Genomic DNA, 22,672 nt, shown 5'->3' with positions numbered 1-22,672 from the left:
TGCCTGGCATATGTAGATGCTCAGTAATGTTGGAAGAGAGAGAGGGAGGCAAGGAGGCAGGCAGGAAGGGAGGCAGAGAGGGAGAAAAGGAAGGAGGCAGGAAGAGAGGGAAGGAGGGAAGCACAAGACAGAAGAGAGGGAGGGAAGGGGGAGGAAGGGATGAATGATGAATGGATGGGTGGAGGAAGGGGTGGCTTCTGCAACCTGACCAACTGGAGGGCCAACCATTTATTTATTAGGTCAATAGGGTTCAATCGCAAATCAAAGGCCCTCCTAACACCCTCCTTCCCAGCCAGGTGCCATCCCATGGAGGTCCCTCCCCACCCTACCTTACAGCACATTAAAAGTACCCCAATAATGATTTCTGCTGTAAAACGCAAAAGGCTTATTTTTAAATTAATTTTTATTTTGAAATTATTAGGTTACAAGTAATTGAACTGATGATTAGCTATGCTTTCTCCACAATCACAATTCCCAAGTTTTACAAAGTGGGAGAATCAAACCTAGAAATTGTTTTCAAATGTAATGAAATTTTTATGAGCCCTAAGTTTAATAGTTAATGAAGCTAACGTTACAATGTGTAGACATTTCTTATAACATTTATTAATGCCCAATTTTGAGTTTCCCTTTTGAATTTTAGAGGCAGAAGACCTCAAATTGTAAATTCCTGGAAAGCTCTTAAGCCTTTAGCTGGGGCCTCCCTGGGGTCCTGCACCCCTGTTCACAGTCCCTCAGGGAGTTCCCCTTCCCGGGGTGCAAGTGTGGTCAGGTGAAGGCAGTCACGGAAAATGGAGAAAGAGTAGAGGGGAAGAGAGCAGGAGGAGAAGCTAGGCCTTGGCTGTGGGAGGGGAGGCTGCTGCTGGCCTGTGGATGAAAGGTGCAGATGCTCCTCCACAGGGAGGAGGCCCGAGGACCACCACACCCTCCCTGGCCCTCTCCTCCAGCCCCCAAGGCTTTGGTAACTCCCAGCGATGCCTATTCTGCAGTGCCTGTGCTCTCTGGTCCCTCTGGGGTTTCTCACACACCGGTCCTTGCCCAACAGTGCCTTCTTGGACTGGCAAACCCACCCTTCCAGTTCCAGCTCAAATGACTCCTCTGGGAAGCCTTTCCTGATTCTCTCCACTCCTCATTGCCCTGGCAGACTCAGCAGCTCCTCCCCTGATTTCCTGGGCATCCCTGGGTTTTAGCTCTTAATATAGCACAAAAGAATGATGTTTAAAACCTCCTCAGACTGTGAGCTCCCTGAGGGCAACAGCTGAGTCTAGGATGCCACACCTACCCCAGAACTGACATCCAGTGTCTCTGAGGAAATGTTTGAAGAACGAATGAACAAATGAACGGCCACCTGCCTTTTTGTCCTGGCTTGTCTGGGGTCAATGCTACATTTCTGGCCTGGCAGCGTGACTGGTGGCCACTAGAGGGCAGCAAAGAGTCAGGAACGAGCAACAGGTGTGCTGGGATCTCAGAATGAGGTTGGCAAGGGTGTGGGAAGAGCTCGGAAGGAGCCCAGGCCAGAGAGCCACCCGGAGCCCCAGCGAAGGCTTAGGGAGAAAGTCATGGGTGGGCGGAAGCAGAGCTAAGAACAAAGACCCTGCTGAGCCCCATGCTCAGGCCAGGGAGGCTCACAGAGGTCCTGTCTCCCATCTGATGCTCAAGTCCCCTTCACCAAGTTCTCCCCAATTTCTGCTGGCTCCTCCCAAGCCTGATTATTCCTGTGGCCTTTGTTCTAACTGCAGGGAAGATTCTATATACAGGGCTGAAGAAAGTGTTCCTCTGACTCTGGCACTAGTGCCCACCATTTCTATGGACCTGCACAGAGTATTTACTCCTGGTTCACACACTGGATGAGAGCCAGAGAGTGAAGCGATAGATTACACAGGAGTCCTTGGCTGAGGTAGGCCAGGATCCTGCCTAGGGCTGGACCCCCACCCAAGCCCGTATGCCTCCCACAGGAGGTGAGACTCACAATTCAGGAGTGGTCTTGCTGTGGACAGAGGAAAGAAACCTTCCTCTCCTCCCCTTCAGAACCTTCATGGTCTTCCTACCTCACTCAACTGGTGCCTGAATAACTGTACAACCCTCATTTCTCATGATCCTCACAAAGGGCAAGTGAGGCAGGCTTGGAGAGGTCCAAGAGGTCCAAGAACTATGCATGTCACACACTTTCCACAGTATCTCTCGCTTCTCTTGGGCATGCCCACGAGTCTTGGTGGACCATACTTCCCCCCATGTTTCTGGCCTCCTTCTCCACCTGTCTGCACAGGGTCTCCCCTACACGTCTACTAGGCCTCCCAGCATGGCCAAGTCTAAATCCTAAACGTATCCAAGTCCAAAACCAAGTTCCATTCGGTCCCCAGTACCAAAAAAAAAAAAAAACCAAAACGATGGCATAAAACCAAGTTCCAAGCCTATCTGGCAACCTCCTCCCCATGAGCTCCCCTTGTGCCTGCCAACCCCATTTGGCCAGCCTAAGCTGCCTGGGCTGCACTTCCACCTACATGAACCTACCCCAGACATGACCCAGCCCACCCTGCCCCAGTGCCCTTGTCCTCCTTGTCAACCAGAGTCTGAACACCCAGCTCAAAGGCCCCCTTGCCAGGATGCTTTTCTCAACTGTACCAACCCCAGTACCTCTCCATTTTCTCCAAGCTTATGACATTCAAAGTCTTCACCCCAGCCCCTACACACACTCCTACTTGGTAACGCTCTCTTTGTAACTACGTTCTTCTCTAATTGGTTCTTCCATTGATCCATGGGCTCCATGGGGTATAAACTCTGCTAGAGAGCTCTGGATTTGATGTCTGCCAGGCCAGGCCAGCTTTAACCATGCCTGCTAGGCTTCTGTCTTCACCATCACACCCAGATCCTTATGTAATAATAATAATGATAATGGACACTGACATGGACTTAAAAGGTGTGGGGGGAAAATTATGAGTTTTTACATGTATTACATAATTTAATGTTTATATTTATTATCATTGTCCCCATTGCACAGAAGGAAACAAGGCACAGAAAAGTTGTGTAACTTATTCTAAGTAGCACAGCTACTGGGAAGCAGGGTGGTAATTCAGAACTAGGCAGTCTGGCTCCAAAATGCTTGCGACCACCCAGCCTCCCACTGCTTCATGACATGACCTGAATCCTGCTCCCAGTCCTTGGTCAGCTCCTGCATCCTTCGCTGGACTGCTCCAGCCCCAAACTCATTGGGCCTCAGCTCTCACTGGCAGCCCAGCCTGAAGTTCCCCATTTTATTTCAGCTGCTGTTTCCTGAGTCCTACTAGGTGCTAAGCACTCTGCTAGGAAGCAGGAACACAGTGGGAAACAAAGTACGCATAGTCCTGATCACTGTAATATTCTTATGTACCATGCAGACCTCAAGAGACACCAGGGAAGGACAAGTAAACCACTCCTGAAATTACTCCAAAGTGCTTAGTATCATGAATGAAAAGAGCAAAGTACCCCAAGAGAGGAATGGGGGGTCCTGGATTAGATGGCATGTGTCTAACACCCCAATCCCTGGAACTGTGAACATGTTACAAGACACAGTGGAATTTAGGTTCCCAATAGAAATAAAGTTGGTCACTAGCAGATTATCCTAGAGTATCAACGTGAGCCCAGGTAATCACACAAGTCTTTCTAAGTGGCAAGGGAGGCAGGGGAGAGAAAGATGGCAGAATAACAATGAACTGGCCCAATGTAGCCAGCTTTGAAGATGAAGTAATGGGATCACAAGCCAAGGAAGGCAGGCAGCATCTATAAGCTACCCGAAGTAGGGGTTGATCAGAATTTGTGACAGCAGCAATAAGGAACTAATATATTTAGGTCACAGGGGACAGTCTTTTTGAGTAGGGGAAATGTAAAAGGTGGAGGTCTGTAAGCAGAAGTCAGAGGAGCTGGGGTGGGAAGGAACAGATGCTTCATTTCTCCTGCAGAGCGCAGGTGGGGCCAGGTGTCTACCCCACCCGGGCAGCTGGCCCAGCCCTCCTCTGAGGCCCCAGGCTCCCACTCCCTCTCTTGTTCTCATCTCCTACTTCTTTAAGAGGTTAAAAGTCAGCAGGCCAGTAAGCAACTTAATTGTAAGGCACCTAGAAGTGATGTCTACCAATCCACAGCAAGTAGAGTGCCTAAGGCCACAGGGGCCTGGCCAGGTCCCTTTGTGCACAATGCTCTGGCAGGCCTCCTATCATTCAGCTTCTGCACCAGCTGCACTGTTAGGACTTCCTGGCACTCTGGCCTGAGACTCTGAAATAGGAATCAAGTAAGGGGATCACATACTGGGCATATGATCCCTGACTGGTTCTTCTCAAAGATGCCTACCTTGTTTTGTAGACTCACTAAAGCCAAAGGGCAATGATTTCCCTTCCTTCCCCTCCAGTCCAGAATTTTTAAGAGTTTCAAATGCCATGTCAATATCTGTTAGGTTGCACAAATATCTTCAGGCAGGAGTCAAGTAGTTACACCGATCAAGACACCATGGAATCTTTGGTGCAAAACTTTTGGCATTTGCTGAGACTTGATGAAAATAAAATCTGAAAACTGTCTCCATTCTAAGCTGATACAATATGCTGGATTTGCTTTCTTCAACACAACTGATCACAAAGAGCTAGACGGAGTTTGCAGAGCTGCAGAAGTGGAGTCTACAAACATTACAGAAGAACAGAAGGCCATGTTATGCAGACACAGAAGTGCCCTGGGGCCAGAATCAGGAGCCCAAGCCAAACCAGCTGACATTTAATATGGGACAATGTTATATCTACTTTTTGAGGCCCAAAGTTCCACTGTCCAAGTATACCCTGGAGACAGTGCTTCCCTGTGTGTCCTAAAAGCACACCTTATAAACGGAAGCCTTCACTTCTAAATGGAAACAGTGACAGCCAAATGTTCCCCAAGACTGACAGTGGGAAAACCAGCCTGGAAAGTGCTGATTCCCCTGTAGGCTGTACTGCCTGCCTCTGGGAAGCGAGAAGAGAAGACTGTTCTATATGGTAAATCTGACTGTGACAAGGGAGCAACCTCAGAGAAGGAAGCAGGATAAACAGGACCCTAGGACCTGCTCAGCTGGTGACTCTAAATGCACCAACAGGCCCTCTGGGGCTATGACATGGGATCATCGCCTTTGGTGCAGTCATAATCAAGTGAATGCCTCCTGGACTCAGAAACCGAAGAGCTGAGGGACCAGAAACCTGAGCAAATACAAAGTTGAAATCCTCAAACAGGATGTGCTATATTCATGTCCTAATCCCTGGAACCTGATAAGTGAAGGTTCCTTACATGTAACTTGTGAATGCTGCCTTATAGACAAAAGTGTGTGTATGTGTATGGGGGGTGTCTGCAGATGTGATTCAGTTAGGATCTTGAGTGGGGAGATGATTATAGATTATCCAAGTGGACCCTAAATGCATGTGTATCCTTATAAGAGAGAAGAGGAAGATCTGACACACACTTAACAGGAGGTGATGTGAAGATGGGACAGGGCAAGGTGAAAAGATCCTGGCCTAGAAGTAATGCAGCCACAGCCAAGGAATTCCAGGAGCCACAAAAAGCTGGAAGAGGAGAGGCCTGGGCTTCTCCCTAGGGATTCCAGAGGGAACACAGCCTGCCAACACTTCAGTTTGTCCCAGTGATACTGACTTCAGACTTCAGGGCTGTTCAGTTGTGGGAGACTAAGTTTCTACTGCTTTTTAGCACAAAGTTTGTGGTGGTTTGTTATAACTGCCAAGGAAACTAATACACAGGTCAATAGAATTTTTCCCTGCCTTTTTCATTTAGCCAATATCCACAAAAATGACCTAGAATGTGCTAGGGACTGTGAAGGGTGGAAAAGGCTTAGTAAGTCCCACTGAAGGCCTCATTCACAAAGAGGATCTCGAGTGTGTTAGGAGCTGGGAAGGATGCAGAAGACAGTGGCTGATGGATCGTGAAGCCCAATGGAGGTCACATCAGAAGGCTTTGTGGGGCAGATGATATTTGCTTCAGCTTTGAAGGGGAAGACTGGGCTCCAGCGATTAAGGAGGGAAGTGATCCAATCAAAGGCATGGGATGAGGAAGGTCACTGATGGGTAAGAGTTCACAGTGCTGAGGACTAGCGGATGGTCAGGATGGCGAGGGCTGGGACAGACAGCCAGAAAGATAAGCTGGGGCCAGGCCACAGAGGTGCCTGAGGAGCCCTGCTCTGCTGAAAGGGGTCCCTCTCCATACTGGAGTAGGATCTGCAAAGATAGTGTGCACGGGCCAGCCAAGAAACAGGAATTTGGAAATATGCTGAAAGTAAGAGTTTCAAAGACGTGAAATCACTGGCTTGGACATTGAAGACTGTGCTGCTGAGCTCAGATTCCTAGCCCTGGCACTGGCTGGGCACTGAGTGAGGGGGAGTGCTGAGAAAACCAAGCAAGTGGGTCAGCAAGAGGGAAAAGAGGGTGGGGAGGGAGAGATGCAGAGAAAGGAAGAATGCAGGCAGAGAGAAAGAAGTCAGGGGCTCTTGGGCAGCAGGATCTCCTGCCAAAATTCTTGTTTTCTTTCCTTCACACTGTGCAGCCTCCCTCTGTGCCAGGGGACAGAGTCCCAAGGGGCCTTGTGGTTGTCTCTGTCCAACTGATGCCAGCAGGCGTGGTTAGGCTGTACCCTTGCTCAGTCCCATGATTCCTTCTGCCACCATTAAAGGACGAGGCGCAGCCATCCGTTCCCGAGAGGGGTTTGGGCAGCCCACAGCCATTTGTATTCGGAGCCTGGTAATTAAGGCTGGAGAAATCACAGGGCCAGAGGGCAGGCTCTGTTTGGATAAACTCAAGAAAGTTCAGCTGCTTCTCTGAACTTGGCCTCCTGGAGGTTTGCAGCAGGGAGCTGAGAGGGCAGCCAGGTGGCCTTGGCTTCACCTGCTCACATGCCCTTGGGGCCTGGTGCTACTTCTGCCTCCCCTTCTATTGTCACTGAGAAGTAACAGTTGACAGATTCAGAAAGCACACAGGCAGCACAGCACAGAGCAAGGAGTGCCTGACTGGGGTCAAGTCTTCTGCCTGCAAGCTGTGAAGCCTTGGGCAGTTCCCTGACATCTCTGAGTCTTAGACCTTTTGAGAAATGGGGATTGAGCTCTATCTGGAGCTTGTCCATAGAGTTATTACAGAAAGGGTTCTAGGGAAAGCATTTTGTATTCTAGGAAAAGCTACATAAATGTGAAGGGTCATTCAAGGTTATGGCTCGAGATCTACTCTAACTCACGGAGGGTTGGGAGATGAGAAGTGAGGTGGGGCGGTGGTGGTGGTGTGTAGCTGAGGAAGGACGGTGTGTGACCCCCCATCTCTGCCTGCCTTGTGCACAATATTTCCCTGGGTTCTGCCATGGACACCCCCTCACAGCACCAGAAAAGGCAGAGGTTTTGCAGGTGAACCTGGCAGCCTCCCTGGCATGGGCAAGGCCCCGGGCAAGAGTACACACACGGGCCATTTCCCATATGTCTCATATCTAAAAATCATAAATCAAGCTAACAAACCGTTAAATGAAATATGCTCCATCCTCCTACCCTGTTAAATCCATCTTTGACACAACTTGGAGGATTAGGATGAAATTTAGAACGCCAGGACTCCTTGGTGCTCTATGCCAGGCTGTGCTGCCTGGGGACACCCCACACCAACCATGATCTGACCACTGTCCCTACCCCCAACTCCACTGGCCACCATGCAGGGACTTGCATAGCGGCGCACCCATCCCTCACACCTGATCTCTGTCCACATGCTAACAAGAATCCAGACCCTGGCCCAAGGGCGCAAACAGCTGACATGAGCTATCTCTAGGAGGATGACCCTGGAGAAGAGGCCGGAAGAGCCTCAGCCTGACTGGGGTTGGTGTCAGGTGGCCTGGAAGAAGGATCATAAGCATGTCCCCTTGGGTCTGTAGACTCTCCCTGGTCCTTGGGGTGAGGGGGACACTACCCCAGCAGGGCCAAAGCAGGGCCCTCTAAGGAGTGGCTCCCAGTGAAGGGGTTCTTTCTTGCCTGGTCCTACCTGGCTCCCGGTGGTGGCCCTACCTCCTGCTTCCTCGGTGATTCAGGTATATTGCAGCCCCTACTTTTTGAGCTGTTGTGAGGCTCCAAAGAGAAAGCAGTTGGAGACAGGGGAAAGTGGAGGGTCTTCAAGCGTCTAGACCCCCCAGGCACTGGAAAGTATGGCATGGCTCCTTCAAAGGACACCAAACAAGAGGCACCCCTGCCCAGTAAAGGAAGTAGAACAACATCTAACAAAGCCTTGATCTTTCTTGATGTTTTGAAAAGAGTCTTTCAAAAAAAGGAGACTTTGACTAATGCTGCTATGTTAATGCTGTTAACACACAGAAAGCCAGTACCACGAGGACCTGACATGGTGGCCCTCTTTCTAAATGTCTTGAAACTGATGCTTCACTACCTAGAGGGAATTGGGTTTCAGTGGTGCTCAGTTTAGAATCAAATGACAAATTCACCACCTTCCATCCTGTCTGTTTTGAACATGGGAGTGAGATGGCTGAAAGCCCCTCGGGGCTTCTGTTGCCTGGAGTCACACAGTCAGGAGGGAGGGGAGGAGGAAGGAAGAAGGGAAAGAGGGAGGAAAAGCTGGCGACCCCTCCCCTGTAAGCTGGCCCTGCAACCCTCTGTGTTCCAGCTCCATGTGGCCAGCAAGGAGCTGCTTGAGTGACAGCCGGGGACCCCTCTCTGACGTCCTCCCCAGTGCTGTCGTCGCGGCTGTTCAGCACACCCAGCTGCAGGAAAGAGGCTGGGCCAGACCTCCGCTTCATTTATTCAGGCCCGCTTCTCAGAAGCATAGAGGTCACCAGGCTGTTGGCGGGATGCTCCCCTCTGAAACCCTGTCCGCTGCCTGCTGTGGAGGCAGCCGGCAGTGCAAACTCACCAGGCACCATCCCTGTCAGTGTAGGCGCTGAGTAGCTGCCCTGTCCAGCAGGGGGGACGTGTGGAGGGTACCCGGGGAGGGTCGTGCTCGCCAAGTCGCGGCCTGAGGAATCAAAGCAACAAATCACAGGGTGAGTATCTCTGAGGCCAGCCGCTTGTCCACAGCTCCCCTGACATGTCTGCACATTTGTCACGTCTGGATGCTGAACACCAGTATGTCCCCATCCCTGTCCCACTGCTCATGCAAGCCTGGGCTCACGCACACATTGCCAGTCCCCCAGGCTCCACTCATCGAGAACCAAGCCAGGGCTCTGGCTTGAAACGGGAACATGGGACTGCAGAGGTCCTGGCACATGCCAGGGCTCTCGACTCCCCCAACCATGACTTGGACTGCTCCACTGCCACAAAGATGTTTCTGCTGGGCCCTCTGCACAGTCTCCTTCCTCCAGCCGCACCTAACAGCATCACCTTCACAGACCTGCTCAGCCGCCCTCTCTGCCCTCCTCGACAGCCCACAGTGGGGAGGGGCATCCCTGACTCAGACCCTCTGGCCCCATACCTTGGCCCCTCACAGAATGCTTCCTCCCTGACCCAGAACTGTTCCTTCATTTAGTGAAGAAGTAGGAAGCAGGAGGCTCCTCCCTCCCTCTGCTCACCAGCTCCTTGCCTTTGGACTAGGCTCATGTCCTCACATGAGGCATTTTAGAGGGGGAGCAAATGCTCCAGGATTTATCTCTGGGAGCCCTCGGCTCCCCCACATGACAAGCATCCATTAGAGCTGTTATGACTTCTCATGAGAGGCAGGAAACCCATGCTGGCAGAACTGACCCCGCTCACAAGGTGAGTTAAGGAAGTTTGCTTGACTAGCCCTCCTGTCCTCCCTCCTCACCTTTTGCCAACCAGATCCACAGCCATGGGTGGCAGCTCCTTCTCTCTAGAGATCGGGTCTTTGTACTCCAAGGCCAGAATGCCATAGGCCTAAAATATTTGCTAAGTAAATGGAAGAAGTGGCCCTGCTAGAGAAGCAGGAGCTTTGGGAGCCCCAAACTGTTCCCTTCATCCATGCTCAGGAATCAGTGGAAAAACTGCCAGAGGAGCTCTTGCCTACCCCAATCCCTGCTGCCATTTTGCAGATGGGAAAACTGGGACCTAAAGCAAAGGAGGAGAGCAACTGGCTCAGGTCCCATAGGGACAGAGGGCAGAGCAGGTGCCTCAGCCCAAGTTTCCTAACATCAGCCAGACCCTCCTCTACCTCCAGCAGCACCATGGTGGTGTGATTGGGAGCACTCATGTTCACAGCCTTCTTCAGAGCAGTTGCAGAGAGTTAGGGGTCTTGGGGCTACTGAAAAGGTGTCTGCGGAAAGAGACTAAGCACAAGTCTGACCACTGTAATATTTAAGATTCAGTGGCCAGACTGTGAGACAGATAAAAATGACAGCCAATGGCAGGGGCTGCTTTGATGAGCTACTCCTCCACCAATCAGGGAGCACCTCCCACCCCGGCCCTGTTCCCAGGCTCAATTGCTGATGATGACAACTACAAATTATGAACACTTACATAGAAATAATAAAATACCAACCTCTAAGTATTTTCAATGGTTAACACCCTTAAACCTCAACAACCCCTGTCAGGTGCGATGCTGATACTATTTTCTCTTTACAAGAAATTAAGACTTCTCCAAGGCTGCACACTACTCCCAAAGATTCAAAACCAAGCAATCCAATGTCAAAACCACAAGTTTTGCCACTCCATTCTACTGCCTTGTGTGTGGAACTGTCTCTACTCTGGCCCTGAGTCCAGAGGCCCCACTCCCTCTCAGCTGGGACACTGTCATCATTACTCGTTGGCTCCATCTTGCAGAACAAACTCAACTGCAAGATTTTATGGGTGAGTGCGTTGGGGTGGAGGCCAAGACATAAGAGGGGGATATAGACTGCCTGCTGAGAGAAGGAGGGCATTATCCTGCAGGAGCCTGCAGGGGCCCATGCCCGGGCCCGCATACTTCCCAGCTGCCCAGGAGGGAGAAGACGGCCTTGGGAGGGCAAGGGACTTGTCTGTGGAAGCTGAGCTGATCTGAGGCAAGGCTGGGCCTGGCAGGTCTCCTGGTTCCTGGTAATGGGTTCTTCTTTCAATAAGGGCTGCCCTTTTGGTCATGTTTGGTCAACAGTTTCTGCTGCTGTTACACAGACCTTAAAACCTTGATCCTTCAAGTAAAGGTTCCGAAATCAGAGCCTCACTGAAGCACTCAACTTAGAAAGCTAGATAAAAAGCAATAAAATTAATCTAGGGGGAAAAAAGAGGAAGGAATCAAAAAAGAAAAAGCAAAAAATAATGAATTAGGAAACAGAAAAGCAGGCAGACAATAAGTACAAGCAAGAATTGTTATTTGAAAAGACGAATAAAACAGATAAACATAGATCAAGAGTTTTGAAAAAGACCCAAATATCAAGATAAAAAGTGAGAATATATAACCAGAAATATAGAGAGAATATTAAAAAAGAAGAAAATGTACTCCACACTAATAAATGTAGAAATCTCCACATTTTCTGGGAAAATATGTTATCAAAATTAACTCGAGAACAAGTGAAAAAAAAAAAAAAACAGCCAATAACCTTGAAGAAAGTGAAAAAAATGCCTTAAAAAATAAGTGCCTCAGGTTGGGGATTTAGCTCAGTGGCACCGTGCCTGTCTTGCAAGTGCAAGGTCCTGAGTTCAATCCCTGGTACAAAAAAAAAAAAAAAAGTGCCTCACCCATTTACTTTCTTGGGTAAGTTTTTTGATTGTTTTTGTCTGGGGCAAAAATCTTTAAGGGACACATACTCCTGTTATTAAACTGTTCTAGGATATATAAATCCAAGAAACTCTTCCTAATTCATTTCACCAAGCTAGCATAATCTTGATATAAAAACTTTCTAACAATGTTGCAAACCCAGTTGCACACCCTTGTAAAAATTAAACAAAAATGGATCAAAGACTTGAATGTAAGCACTAAAACTATAAAACTCTTAGAAGGAAAAATAGGCATAAATATTCATGACTTTGGATTAGGCAGTGGTTTCTTAGATATGACAAACAACAAAAGAAAAAGAAATTGAACTTCATCAAAATTAAAAACTTTTGTGCTTCAAAGAACACCATTAAGAAAGGAAAAAGATGACCCACAAAATAGGAGAAAATATTTGCAAATCATGTATCTGATAAAGAACCTGTATCTAGACTATATAAAGAACTCTTATAGCTTAACAATAAAAGACTAATAAACCAATTTAAAATGAGCAAAGGATCTGAATAGGCATTTGTTTAAAGAAGAATAAATGAAATGGTCAGCAAGCACATGAAAAGATATTCAATATCATCAATCATTAGGGCAATACAAATCAAAACCACAATGAAGCATCACACTCACTACAATGGTTATAATAAAAAGACAGATTAAAAAAATCTTTGGCAAAGATGAAAAAATTGGGAATCTAATACATTGCTGGGGGGAATATAAAATGATGCAGCCACTTTGGAAAAGTCTGGTAGCTTCTCAAAAGACGAAATATAGAGTTATCATAGGACCCAGCATTTTTACTCCTAAGTGTATCTCAAGAGAAATGAGACCAAATGTTCACACAAAACCTCATACACTATTGTTCACAGAAGTTTTATTCATAATAGCCAAGAAGTGGAGGCAACTGAAATATCCATCATCTTATAAATGGATGAAGAAAACATGGTACATCCAAACAATGAGATATTTGGCAATACAAAAGAATGACATAGGAATACATGCTACAATGTGAAATGATTATGCTGAGTAAAAAAAAGCCAGTCACACATGGCAACATGATGTATGAATCATTTCATGTAAAATATCCAGAACAGGCAAATCTTCAGAGACAAAAAGTAGACCAGTGGTTGCCTGGGTGGGTGTGGGATCCTTTGAGCTGTGTTATGAAGTGACCGTGGTGATAGTTGTACAAATTGTGATTATACTAATAACCACTGAATTATCTGTACACTTGAGATGGGTGAATTTTATGGTCTATGAATTGTATCTCAATAATTCTACTACTTTAGAAATTATCATCTATTATCACCATCATCTTGAAAAAGAAATGGTAGTCTGACACCAAAAATAGTGGAAGGGCATGATAGTAAACATTATGTTTTTAAGCCAAATAAATTTATTTTTATGGGAAAAAAGATGCAATAAAAGAAACAATTGATACATAACCCCCCCCAAAAAACCCCTCGTGGCTGCTAAAAATAGAACAGAAGCAAAATCAAATGATAAATGATAAGCAACAAATTGGGAGAAATTATTTGCAATATATACACCATAGATAAAGGATTATTATCCCTAGGTAACAAGAAATTGTAAAATTTGAAGAGAAAAGACCAAAAATAATCCCACAGAATAATGGATAAAGTACATGAACATAAACTCCTGCTCTGTCTATATATACAGAGTCCACCAAAAAATGTATACTCACTTCCGGAAAAGGAAAAGAGTATGATGTTTTTTCAACAGATGGTGTTACTTTCGTATGGGAGACCCTAGAGGATGTTGTATATAGCAAAAAACCCACTACACTGCTGGCCCTTAGAGAAGAAATTGAAAATGCATGTGCAGCGATCTCAATGACCATGGATACCAAGCAGCAGTTCGATGTAGTAACAAATGTCTGGAAGCTAATGACCATGACTTCGAGCACCTCTTTTAATTGTATAGGCCAAAGCTAACTTACTCATCTCATGTCTCAATAAATTTAGTGTTAAAATATTTATACAAGCTTTTCTTTTCCTGAAGTGTATACATTTTTTGACTCTTTTCTCTCTCTCTCTCTCTCTCTCTCTCTGTATGTATATATATATATATCTCCTTAAAATATATATATATATATATATCCTTAAGTGAATTGAAAAGATTTAATTTCATTATATACTAGAAATGCAAATTAACATAGGAAGGGGAATTTGGAAGTATCTAAAAAAACTACATGCATTTACCCCCTAAACAAGCAATCCTACTTTTAGAGACTTGTACCTGAAGATGCATACACCTTCATCAATACAAAATACATATGCACAAAGGTATTCACTGTAGCAGCATTATCTATAACCATAAAATATCCAGAGTTATCTAAAGGTCAAAACCAGGAAGTTGGTTGATCATGTACAACATGGAGTACTATGTAGTTATACAAAAGGAGGAGGACAAAGTCTGAGCAGGTGAAGCCCAGGAGCTAAACACCAGCCTCCCAAGCCCCTACAGTAGGTTTCCATCCTCCCTCTGAGGTCAGAGTCCTCAGGGATGTCTAAGGTCAGGTTCTACTAGTGACTCACTGAAAGTCTTGGAGGAACAATAGTAGGAAAGGGGCAAAAGTAGCCTATTGGCCTCTGGAAGTGTGTGAGTTTGGGGTGCTCAATAGATGAACACAATAGATGATCAGGTGGGTGTTGGCATTATGCCCATTTTACAGATGAGGAAACAAAGGTGCCAAGCTATCAATGTGGCCAAAGTCACGTAGATGATAGTAAGAATGATGCTAACATTTTTGTAGCACTTACTGGATGCCTCATGATTCAAACACAGAGCCGCATTCCCAATACTATTCATTGTGCTTTATATTGACTCATAACCTCAAAATCTCTAAAAAGCAAGCTCTATTATTATCCTCATTTTACAAATGTGGAAACTAAAAACACAGAGAGATTAAACATCTGCCCATGTTCCCACAGTTAGTAAGAAACGGAGCCATATCCAAACGCAGGGATTCTGGCACCAGGTTTTCCACATTCTCCCAGCACATGGAATATTCATCCTACTCCTGTCTCTGCCCTAGAGGTCCCCAGATATCAAGAGCTGCTCCCATCCACTCTCTCTCTGGCTTCAGCCCAGCACATAGTAGGTGGTTAGAAAACATCTGCCAAAATGACACTAATCTAGTGGTGCTGATTCTACTCAGCTGAAGGAATTATGGTTCTGGTCTCACCCAACATTTCAGAAAACACCTTGTCATGAACTCCAATAACAAGTAGGCCTGATTTATCAATTCTTGCCTAGATGCCACTTTTTCTTTTTCATGCAGCCCATTTCTAGGTAGGCTCGCTGTATGTGTACTAATGGGGGGGAATGTGAATCCAATTAACTTCAAATTTAGCTCATAATGAACTTATCTCATTTTGTTACCAGCTCGGTTCTCATCGTGTGGCAGTAATTAACCACTGGGGGTTGTCACTCCCAGACACATGACACGGAGATCCTCCAGCCCCTCGCTTCAAACCCTTGCAGAATTCATTACCCTGACAGTATGAAAACCCTTCACTTTGAATACCACAAGGCACCAACCAAATTCCCCCTTGCCTACCTGACTGTGAGTGTGAGTGAGAGGAAGGAGAAATCAAGCCACTCGAGAAACCATTAATTATTGGGAATGAGCTGATGTGGGGGCAGGAAGCTGGCGATAATTCGATGGCTAGAGAGGGCTGCTGGCCTTGACAGCTCAGGATGGGAGGTTCTGTCCAGAGGACCGAGGTCTCTGTACACAAGTCCCATGCCAGATGGGAATGGGGAGGAGCTGGCTAGGAAAGACAAAGTCCTTCACAAACCAGTGATCATATCTGCTGGGGACTCAACACCCGGAAAGCCTGAACATCCCAGGCAATAGTGACTTGCTATTCAACCTTGAATAAACTCTGCCTCCTTTCTGGGCCTTGATTTTCCTACCTGAACACTCAAGGAGTGGAAACAGGTAGCTTCTAAGGACTGTTTTCAGTCCAACATTCCATAGGGCAGCAGCATCATTTTCCTCCGTGCTGATGGAGAGGCGGGCTGGTGCTGGCCGCTACAGAGGGTCGGGCAGTGCCTCTCTTGGCCTTGGACTCTTGCACACAGCATCAGACTCACTGGAGCCCCTGAACTGAATCCCTGTGAAAGGAGGCTAAGCATCATCTACTTCCCACGGCTTTAGGAAAAGAGCATCTTGAAGTAGGTGGGGCTGTTGGCCTGCATGTCATTGTCACAGGACCTCTCATCAAAAGAGGGCACAGGTGACCAGGTACCTGGTGCCTGACCTAGGACAGAAGTCCCTTCTCAGCTCTGGCTAGTTTTTAAAAAAATATTGGAGATCTGGTTTTCATTTAGTTTCGTGTTATTCAGAAATCTCTTGACTATGTGAATACTAATAACTCATCCAGTTTTTAAAAATATACACTGAAAGCCAATTAAAATGCTTCCAAATTAGCCTCCAGACTACCCATTTTCCACTGTTACTTATTCTCAAAGGCCTCAAGTCCCCATCTGAACCACCCCTGGCCAACAGCAGCTTCACCTGCTGCCAGGCTCAGCTAAGGACATGAGCTCTGCCTGGGTGTCCTTGTACCTGCCAAAGAGGTAACCAGCATGCAGGGTGGAACAGGCCACACCAGGGAGTCAAAGCACTGAACTTTGGGAGATGGTTCTGGGAAACAGGGGCATAAACATAGCCAGCTCCCAGGGGCCAAGCCAAACTTCCTGCCATCTTTTTGATCTCAATGGGTGACAATTCCAGCTTCCTGGGCATGCTGGCTTCAGAAGCACCATCCTCCTTTATGTTCAGTCAGTCCCCAACCCCGCCTGACTCTCTATCCCCTCCTTCAAGGCACTGCCCTCAGTCCCTCCTCCCAGGCCTCCCTGTCCCTGTCCTGCCTCAGGGTCTGCTCTGGATTCTGAGAGGCTCCAAAGGCAGTGCACCTGCTTCTGTCTTGGTTCAAACATTTCACCAGAACTTCAAACACTTCTGCCTCTGGGATGTGTATGTCATCTTCCCAGGGGACCTTTTCACACCATCATAGAGCCTCATGAAACCTTTCTGCAAGTTAAAAAACATTTACAACTTAAACAAGAAGCAACATGTAGAGCCCTACAACACTGTGGGGCAGTACTCAGTGTGCCGCCCAAGGGTCATGCCTCTGTAAAAGTAGACCTGAGTTGACCTTACTATTTGACCTTACTATTTGACTAGAACTCAGCCACTGGGAAGCCACCTATTCATGTGTAGATTCTTATTAGGTTTGAAAACTAATCCCCAAAATTTAGGCTGCAATTTCTTACAGGACATTAAGCAATATTGTTTCTAGTCTCATAATTTTATTCTAACTTTTTTTTTTTTGGTACTGGGGATCGAACTCAGGACCTCGTGCTTTCGAGGCAGGCAGTGGAACCACTGAGCTAAATCCCTGGCCCCTGTAACATATTTTAATCAGCTTCTCCTGAAAGATCATGATTTTAAGAAACAAAACCTGTTCCTCAAATGTTCTTGAAAAGTTTTACCTTTTTACAAGTTTCTTCACTAATGAAATTAAATCATTTTACAGATTGTCCATTTTACATTTATACAAGAATTATGCTACAGTTTGGACAAGTGTCCCTGTGATAGTCTTGGTCCCCATGGTGGTATTATTGGAGACGGTGGAAGCTTTAGGGGGTGGACCACAGTGGGAGAGCCTTAGGTCATTGGGGTGGTACCAGCCCTTGCAGGAGATTGTGAGATTCTGGCCTCTTCCTTCTTTTCTTTCTTTCTTTCTTTCTTTCTTTCTTTTTTTTTGTTTCCTGGCTCATGAGGTAACCAATTTGCCCCGCCCTGGGCTTCCTCCACTGCCAACTGTAACAGCCTGCCCACCTCAGCTGCAGACAGTGGACATGCTAACTGCAGACGAGCCACTTCCGGTCCTCACAGCAGATCCGGCAGGCTCCTACAGCAGGCTGACTAGCCATTAGTTTGGGTGGTGTTATTTACTTAGAAACAAGAACTCTAAAATTATTTTCCTAAAATTGCTGAATTCTCCCCTTTAACCAATTCCGTCTCTAGTTGGCCTGGCTAAAGATCTAATCTGGATTTCTAGAGCCAGGAAGACAAATCTGAGAACTCAGTACTGTTTATTTTGCCATCATCACCTCTCCTCTTTCTTCCTTTGAAGGGACCTCGTCTTATTTCCCTGAAGTCACAGAGAGCTATCACACTCCAGTCTTGTCTCAGTTTTGAGAATATGCTTGTATTTCATCTGCCTGGCATTTTAGAGCAGACACTGGGGCTCAGTAAACATTTCTGTGTACATTTGTGGCATGATCTTCCTCGAGCTTGTAACTGTTGATCTGACAAACAAAAAAACCAACAAAAGCGGGGTTCTAATTAGCAAGGGTGCAAGGCAGCTCTACTACACTGATAGCTCTAGGCCTCCCTCCCAGGAAGATACTTGTCCAGGAACAGGAGGAAGGCACTATTTACAGCAGGAGGATCACCAGGGCAACTGCTGCTACCTCAGGTCTTCATTCATCTTTCATTCACTCACTCATTCATGTATTAGCTGACATCTACTAGGTTCTAAGTACCATCCTGAGTGCTCCAGAGGACCCAGATGATGATAACTGTAATAACAATAACCTCAACAATAATTGCCATTTATATAATTCACTGTTTGAAGTGCTTTGTATGGGCATCTTATTCAAGTATCAGAGCCACTCTGGGAGATACATATCTTCACAATCCCCAATTTGCAGATAAGGTACCCAGCTCATAAGAGGTAGAGGTGAATCTCTACGGAAGTTCTGACTTCAGAACCTGTACCACAGCCCCTACCATGTGCCCCACATATTCTGTTTCAATAGGTGAATCACAAAATGAACCCCCCTTTGACCAGTAACTCTACTTCTAAGACTCTCCTTTTGCTAATACACAGCAAAGTACACCAAGATTTACATTTAATGGGATGGAAGGAAGCAATCCAACTATCTGTTGTAATGGCTAGAATAAATAAATTATGATACTTCCTTATAGTAGAATATTATACTGTTTTGAAAAGCAATGAGGTAGATAGATTTGAATGTGGAGATTGTGGAAAGATCTCCAACATATTTTATTAAATGAATAAAGCAAAGTTCAGAAGAATATTGTGTATAGTGTGATTCTAGTTATGCTAGTAAAAACATGGATAAAATCTATGAGCTAATAGATGAATAAAATGTTCCTCAGAGTGTATGCAAGACACTACTCACTTTGGAGAGGACTGTGGATCCTTAGAGTCCTGAGGCTAGGGAAAGGAGATTTTTCATTTTATATTTTTCTGAATAGTTTGAATATTTCACCACATGTATTACCTTCTATTCAAAATTAACATTTTGATTTTAAATTAACTTTTTCTTTAGAGCCAGAAAGAGTCTATGCCCCAAAGGGTTCACTCATAGTCTGAAAGAGGAGACGATAATGAATTCAAGATACTTGAGGAGTGGGGTTCCTCCCTGTCCCCTGATCTTTGGCCAGAGCTGTCATAAAGGAAATATTTTGTCTTCCAGGACACCATCATGATGTCAGGAGCACCGTGACCAAGCTACATATTCAAAGCTCAAGGTCCCACCAGGCCTCTCCCAGGCCAGCACCCAACCCTTAGTGGTGGCCTGCTCTGTCTGTTTAAAATGCACCATCCAACAATCTCAGCCCCCTCTAGTTTGGCTATAAGTAGCCAAAAGGTAGGCACAAAGCATGTCCCAGAGTCCCTCCTGGCCAACCCTGGCAAGCCTGATCCAGTAGCTTAGATTCCCAGCCCCTCACTGTATCAAAAAGAGCAAAGTATGAAGAGGGAGAAAAACTTCTAAGAGCTAGACAAACTGACATTAGAAGTGTGAGCAGCAATGATGGAGATAGAAAATGAACACAAACAGACATAGGGAAGTCCAGCAGTCTGGGTGTTTGGTGGCAGCGCAGACCTACAGAGGCTTCACTCTATATCAAGAGGCTCAGTAATATCTGTTAACAAAAATGAAGCTGTGTGCTGTCATCAGGGGAAAGTGACATATGTCCCTCTGGCATGATTATGTGCATCTTTTGTCCAAGAAATTGGTATGACAAACCAGTGTCTGCTAGAACCATGTAATCATAATTAGCAGGTGAAGAAAAGCCCAGTCGTCCATCTCAGTCCAGTGGTCCCCTGGAGGGCACTTGTGCATGGCAACAGAACAACCTCCAGGAGAGGAGACTGCTGGGCAAGACCCACCTTCTCCCCAATCCTGGTTACAGTGCCCAGACCATGACATCTCCCAGCTGGCTGGAGAGCATCAGACATCTTGCCCTGTGACATTTCAGAATCATAGAGTCTAGACCTGGACTGAAAATTGGAAGTCACCCAGTCAGTGCTTTCTACCCAGGGCTGACAGTACTTCCACATGTTTTCTCAGCATTCTTGCCCATCCTGGATAGAGGCTCCTACTGCAAAACACACTTCCCAAATCTAATTCCTGGAAAAGTCCATCTCCTGAGAGATGGATTTCACATAAAATCGGTGGTTACTAAATGACAAACAATTGAATGAATAAACGCATACAGACAAAGCATAGAGTTCTTGTCAAGTGGCCTAGATTTGGGGACATTACATCTTTGTAAAAGAAGGCAATGTGGCATAATAGGAACAAGGGCTGCAGAGCTGTCAGTTTCCTGGCCTGCTAGCTGTGTGATTTTTGAGCAACTTGCTTAGCCTTTCCGTGTCTCAGTTTTCACATTTATAAAATGAAGATAATCCTACCTACCTCAAAGCCTTGTAGCTTGCATTAAGTTAATAAATGCATATAAGGCTCCTAGCACTGGGCCTAGGTCAGGGTGCACACTCAATAAAGCCACTTGTCAACTGTGGCTCCCTAGCTTCACAGCCACCCTTAGCCTAGCCCAAGAGCATAGCCAGGTGTATCTTTGAAAGCACTGTTCACATCAAGCTGATGTCAGAAGCCTCCCATGGCTCCCCACTTCTTATATGACAAGGTCCACACTTAGCTAAACGCATGGGTTCTAGTGTCTGCCACCTGGGGCCCAAACTCTGCCACTTACCAGCTGTGTGACTGTGGACAAGTGACTGCCTTCCTCCCCTCACCTAAGAGGACAGGGGCCAACAGTTCCTCGATGATGGGATGATAAGGAAGCTTGAGTGAGATGACACTGCCAACACACCTAGACGGCACCCAACCTGGATCTTCCCTGTCTTCCCCCTCGCGCTCTCAGTACCTCCTTCCCAAGTGCCTTGGTTTGTGGCCCACTTCTCTCAGCTCCAGGATCCGTACAAGTTACGTGAAGATGGACAAATGAAAGCTGATGAGAGCAGAAGGAAGCAGTGCTGTCCCCAGCATGGAAAGTCTTGGGTGCAGTCTCTCCAGCCCTGCCGGGAGCATGCACAGGGATGAACAGCAGCAGTGGCACTGCTGAGTTCCTTCCAGTGCCAGGTGTCCTGACCCATTTAGTCATCAGAAATTACTAGTGTTGTTATTGGGAGGCAGAGCCTAGGGGTTAAGAGGACAAACTCTGGCAGCAGGCTGCACAGATTAAGAGTATCAGGTGTTTTATAACCTCGGGCAAGCCTCGGCTCTCTCCTCTATAAAATGGCCAACAGTGGCATCTCCTTGGACTGTTGAAAAGGATTTAAGACTTTGGTGTAGCAAAGCACTTAGAGGTGTGTGGCCCATGCAAATGCTCCCAAATGTTAGCTAGGCCTGCGTTTGCCTCCAAGGTACTGAAGAGGCAACTGAGCTGAGAAACGTTTAAAAATTTTCCCAACATTGCACAGGCAGAAAATGGGCCAATTGGAGGATCGTGGGGGCAGGATTAGAAATGCCATCAGCTCGTGCTCCTAACCACCTGATCAAGACTCTTCATGGGACTCAAATTCAGGTTGGGCCAAGTGTAATGGGAAGGGCTGCTGGACCTTTCAAGCCAAGGAGTAAGGTCAGGGCTGGAGGATCAAGTCCACAGCCCTTTGAGGCACAGCCAGCCGGGAACTGGAAATTAGGAAGCCTTCTACTTCCTTACTGGGCTTGAAGCATGTCCCTCTCCTCCCCTCTCTGAATATCTTCCCCCAAGGCCGCCTACCTGAGGGGAGATCAAAATATGCTACAAAAATGCGAGAACTGACAGCTCATCCATTTTAAGAAACAAGTCAATAGGTAAATGTCTAAGCCTCTAATAGACTTCTGATCTTTTGTAAAGGGACTCCGGGCGTCACTATCCTAACTCCTTGTCCTCTGGCCAGATATAGATATCACAGAGCCAGGCCAGGAACCAAGAAAGCCCAGCCAGACCAAGCTGATTTTTTGCAATGCCAGCTCCCACCCCTTGATTGTTTCCCCAAATCAAATAACAAAGCCAATATTAGTAGCCAACTGGTAGGGAGGCCCCCATGAGAGAGGAGAGCTGAGCAGGTGTGCTGCTTGCAGGGAAAACCAAGCCCACCCTGCAGAGGCACGTCCCAGGGTGCACAGCAAATTAATGTGCTGCAGAAAACACGCATTAAATCGCACTACTGGGCTGGCTCTGTGGGCTGCCAAAGTGCCAGCCCATCACTCCCTGGCCCTTCCCTCCCCAAGAAGCAGGGTCAGGTACCAGGGCTCGGGTATTGCATAGCACTACTGGCTGCTTCTGAGAGCCCACGCATAGCTCAGGCTCTTGCTTGCAAGCCACTGCCAGTTTTGGTTCTCAGTTTCTCTTGTAAAAGCCACCGGATCAGCCCTGCCCTGCCTCCCTCATGGGCCATCAGGAATCCCATATGGGATCAGAGAAGTGAAAGCTCTTCATACAGTGCAGGGGTACATGGTCTTCTGAATAGGGGGTATCATAAGAGGACAAGTATATGAGTCAGCTAGGCTGGCCTGGGATCAATCTTCTGGTTCTTCACCACCTTCTTACCCACAGTGGGGGAAATTTTTGGCTCAGAGAATCAAAAGGTACTACCTGAGGTCTCCATCCTAACATGTAGCAAAGAGGAGACTCAACTTCCGCAGTTGGAAGCAGCCTTCCT

At 46.7% G+C, this 22,672-nt stretch overlaps 1 protein-coding gene across 1 annotated transcript in view; it reads right to left on the bottom strand.

Annotated features, from left to right (window-relative positions):
- Pax5 (paired box 5) overlaps positions 1 to 22,672 on the bottom strand; it is a 175,973-nt gene that overhangs the window by 38,331 nt on the left and 114,970 nt on the right. The window contains exon 8 of the mRNA XM_021251991.2: positions 8,874 to 8,975. Coding sequence (XP_021107650.1) covers positions 8,874 to 8,975 — 102 coding nt within the window. The remainder of the gene's footprint in view (positions 1 to 8,873; positions 8,976 to 22,672) is intronic.

Source organism: Heterocephalus glaber, unplaced genomic scaffold (genome assembly GCF_053883595.1).
Source record: "Heterocephalus glaber isolate CG9 unplaced genomic scaffold, H.glaber_assembly_v1.0 deba00001481, whole genome shotgun sequence".
Taxonomy (NCBI): Eukaryota; Metazoa; Chordata; class Mammalia; order Rodentia; family Bathyergidae; genus Heterocephalus; species Heterocephalus glaber.
This window is presented reverse-complemented; position numbering and strand designations above follow the sequence as displayed.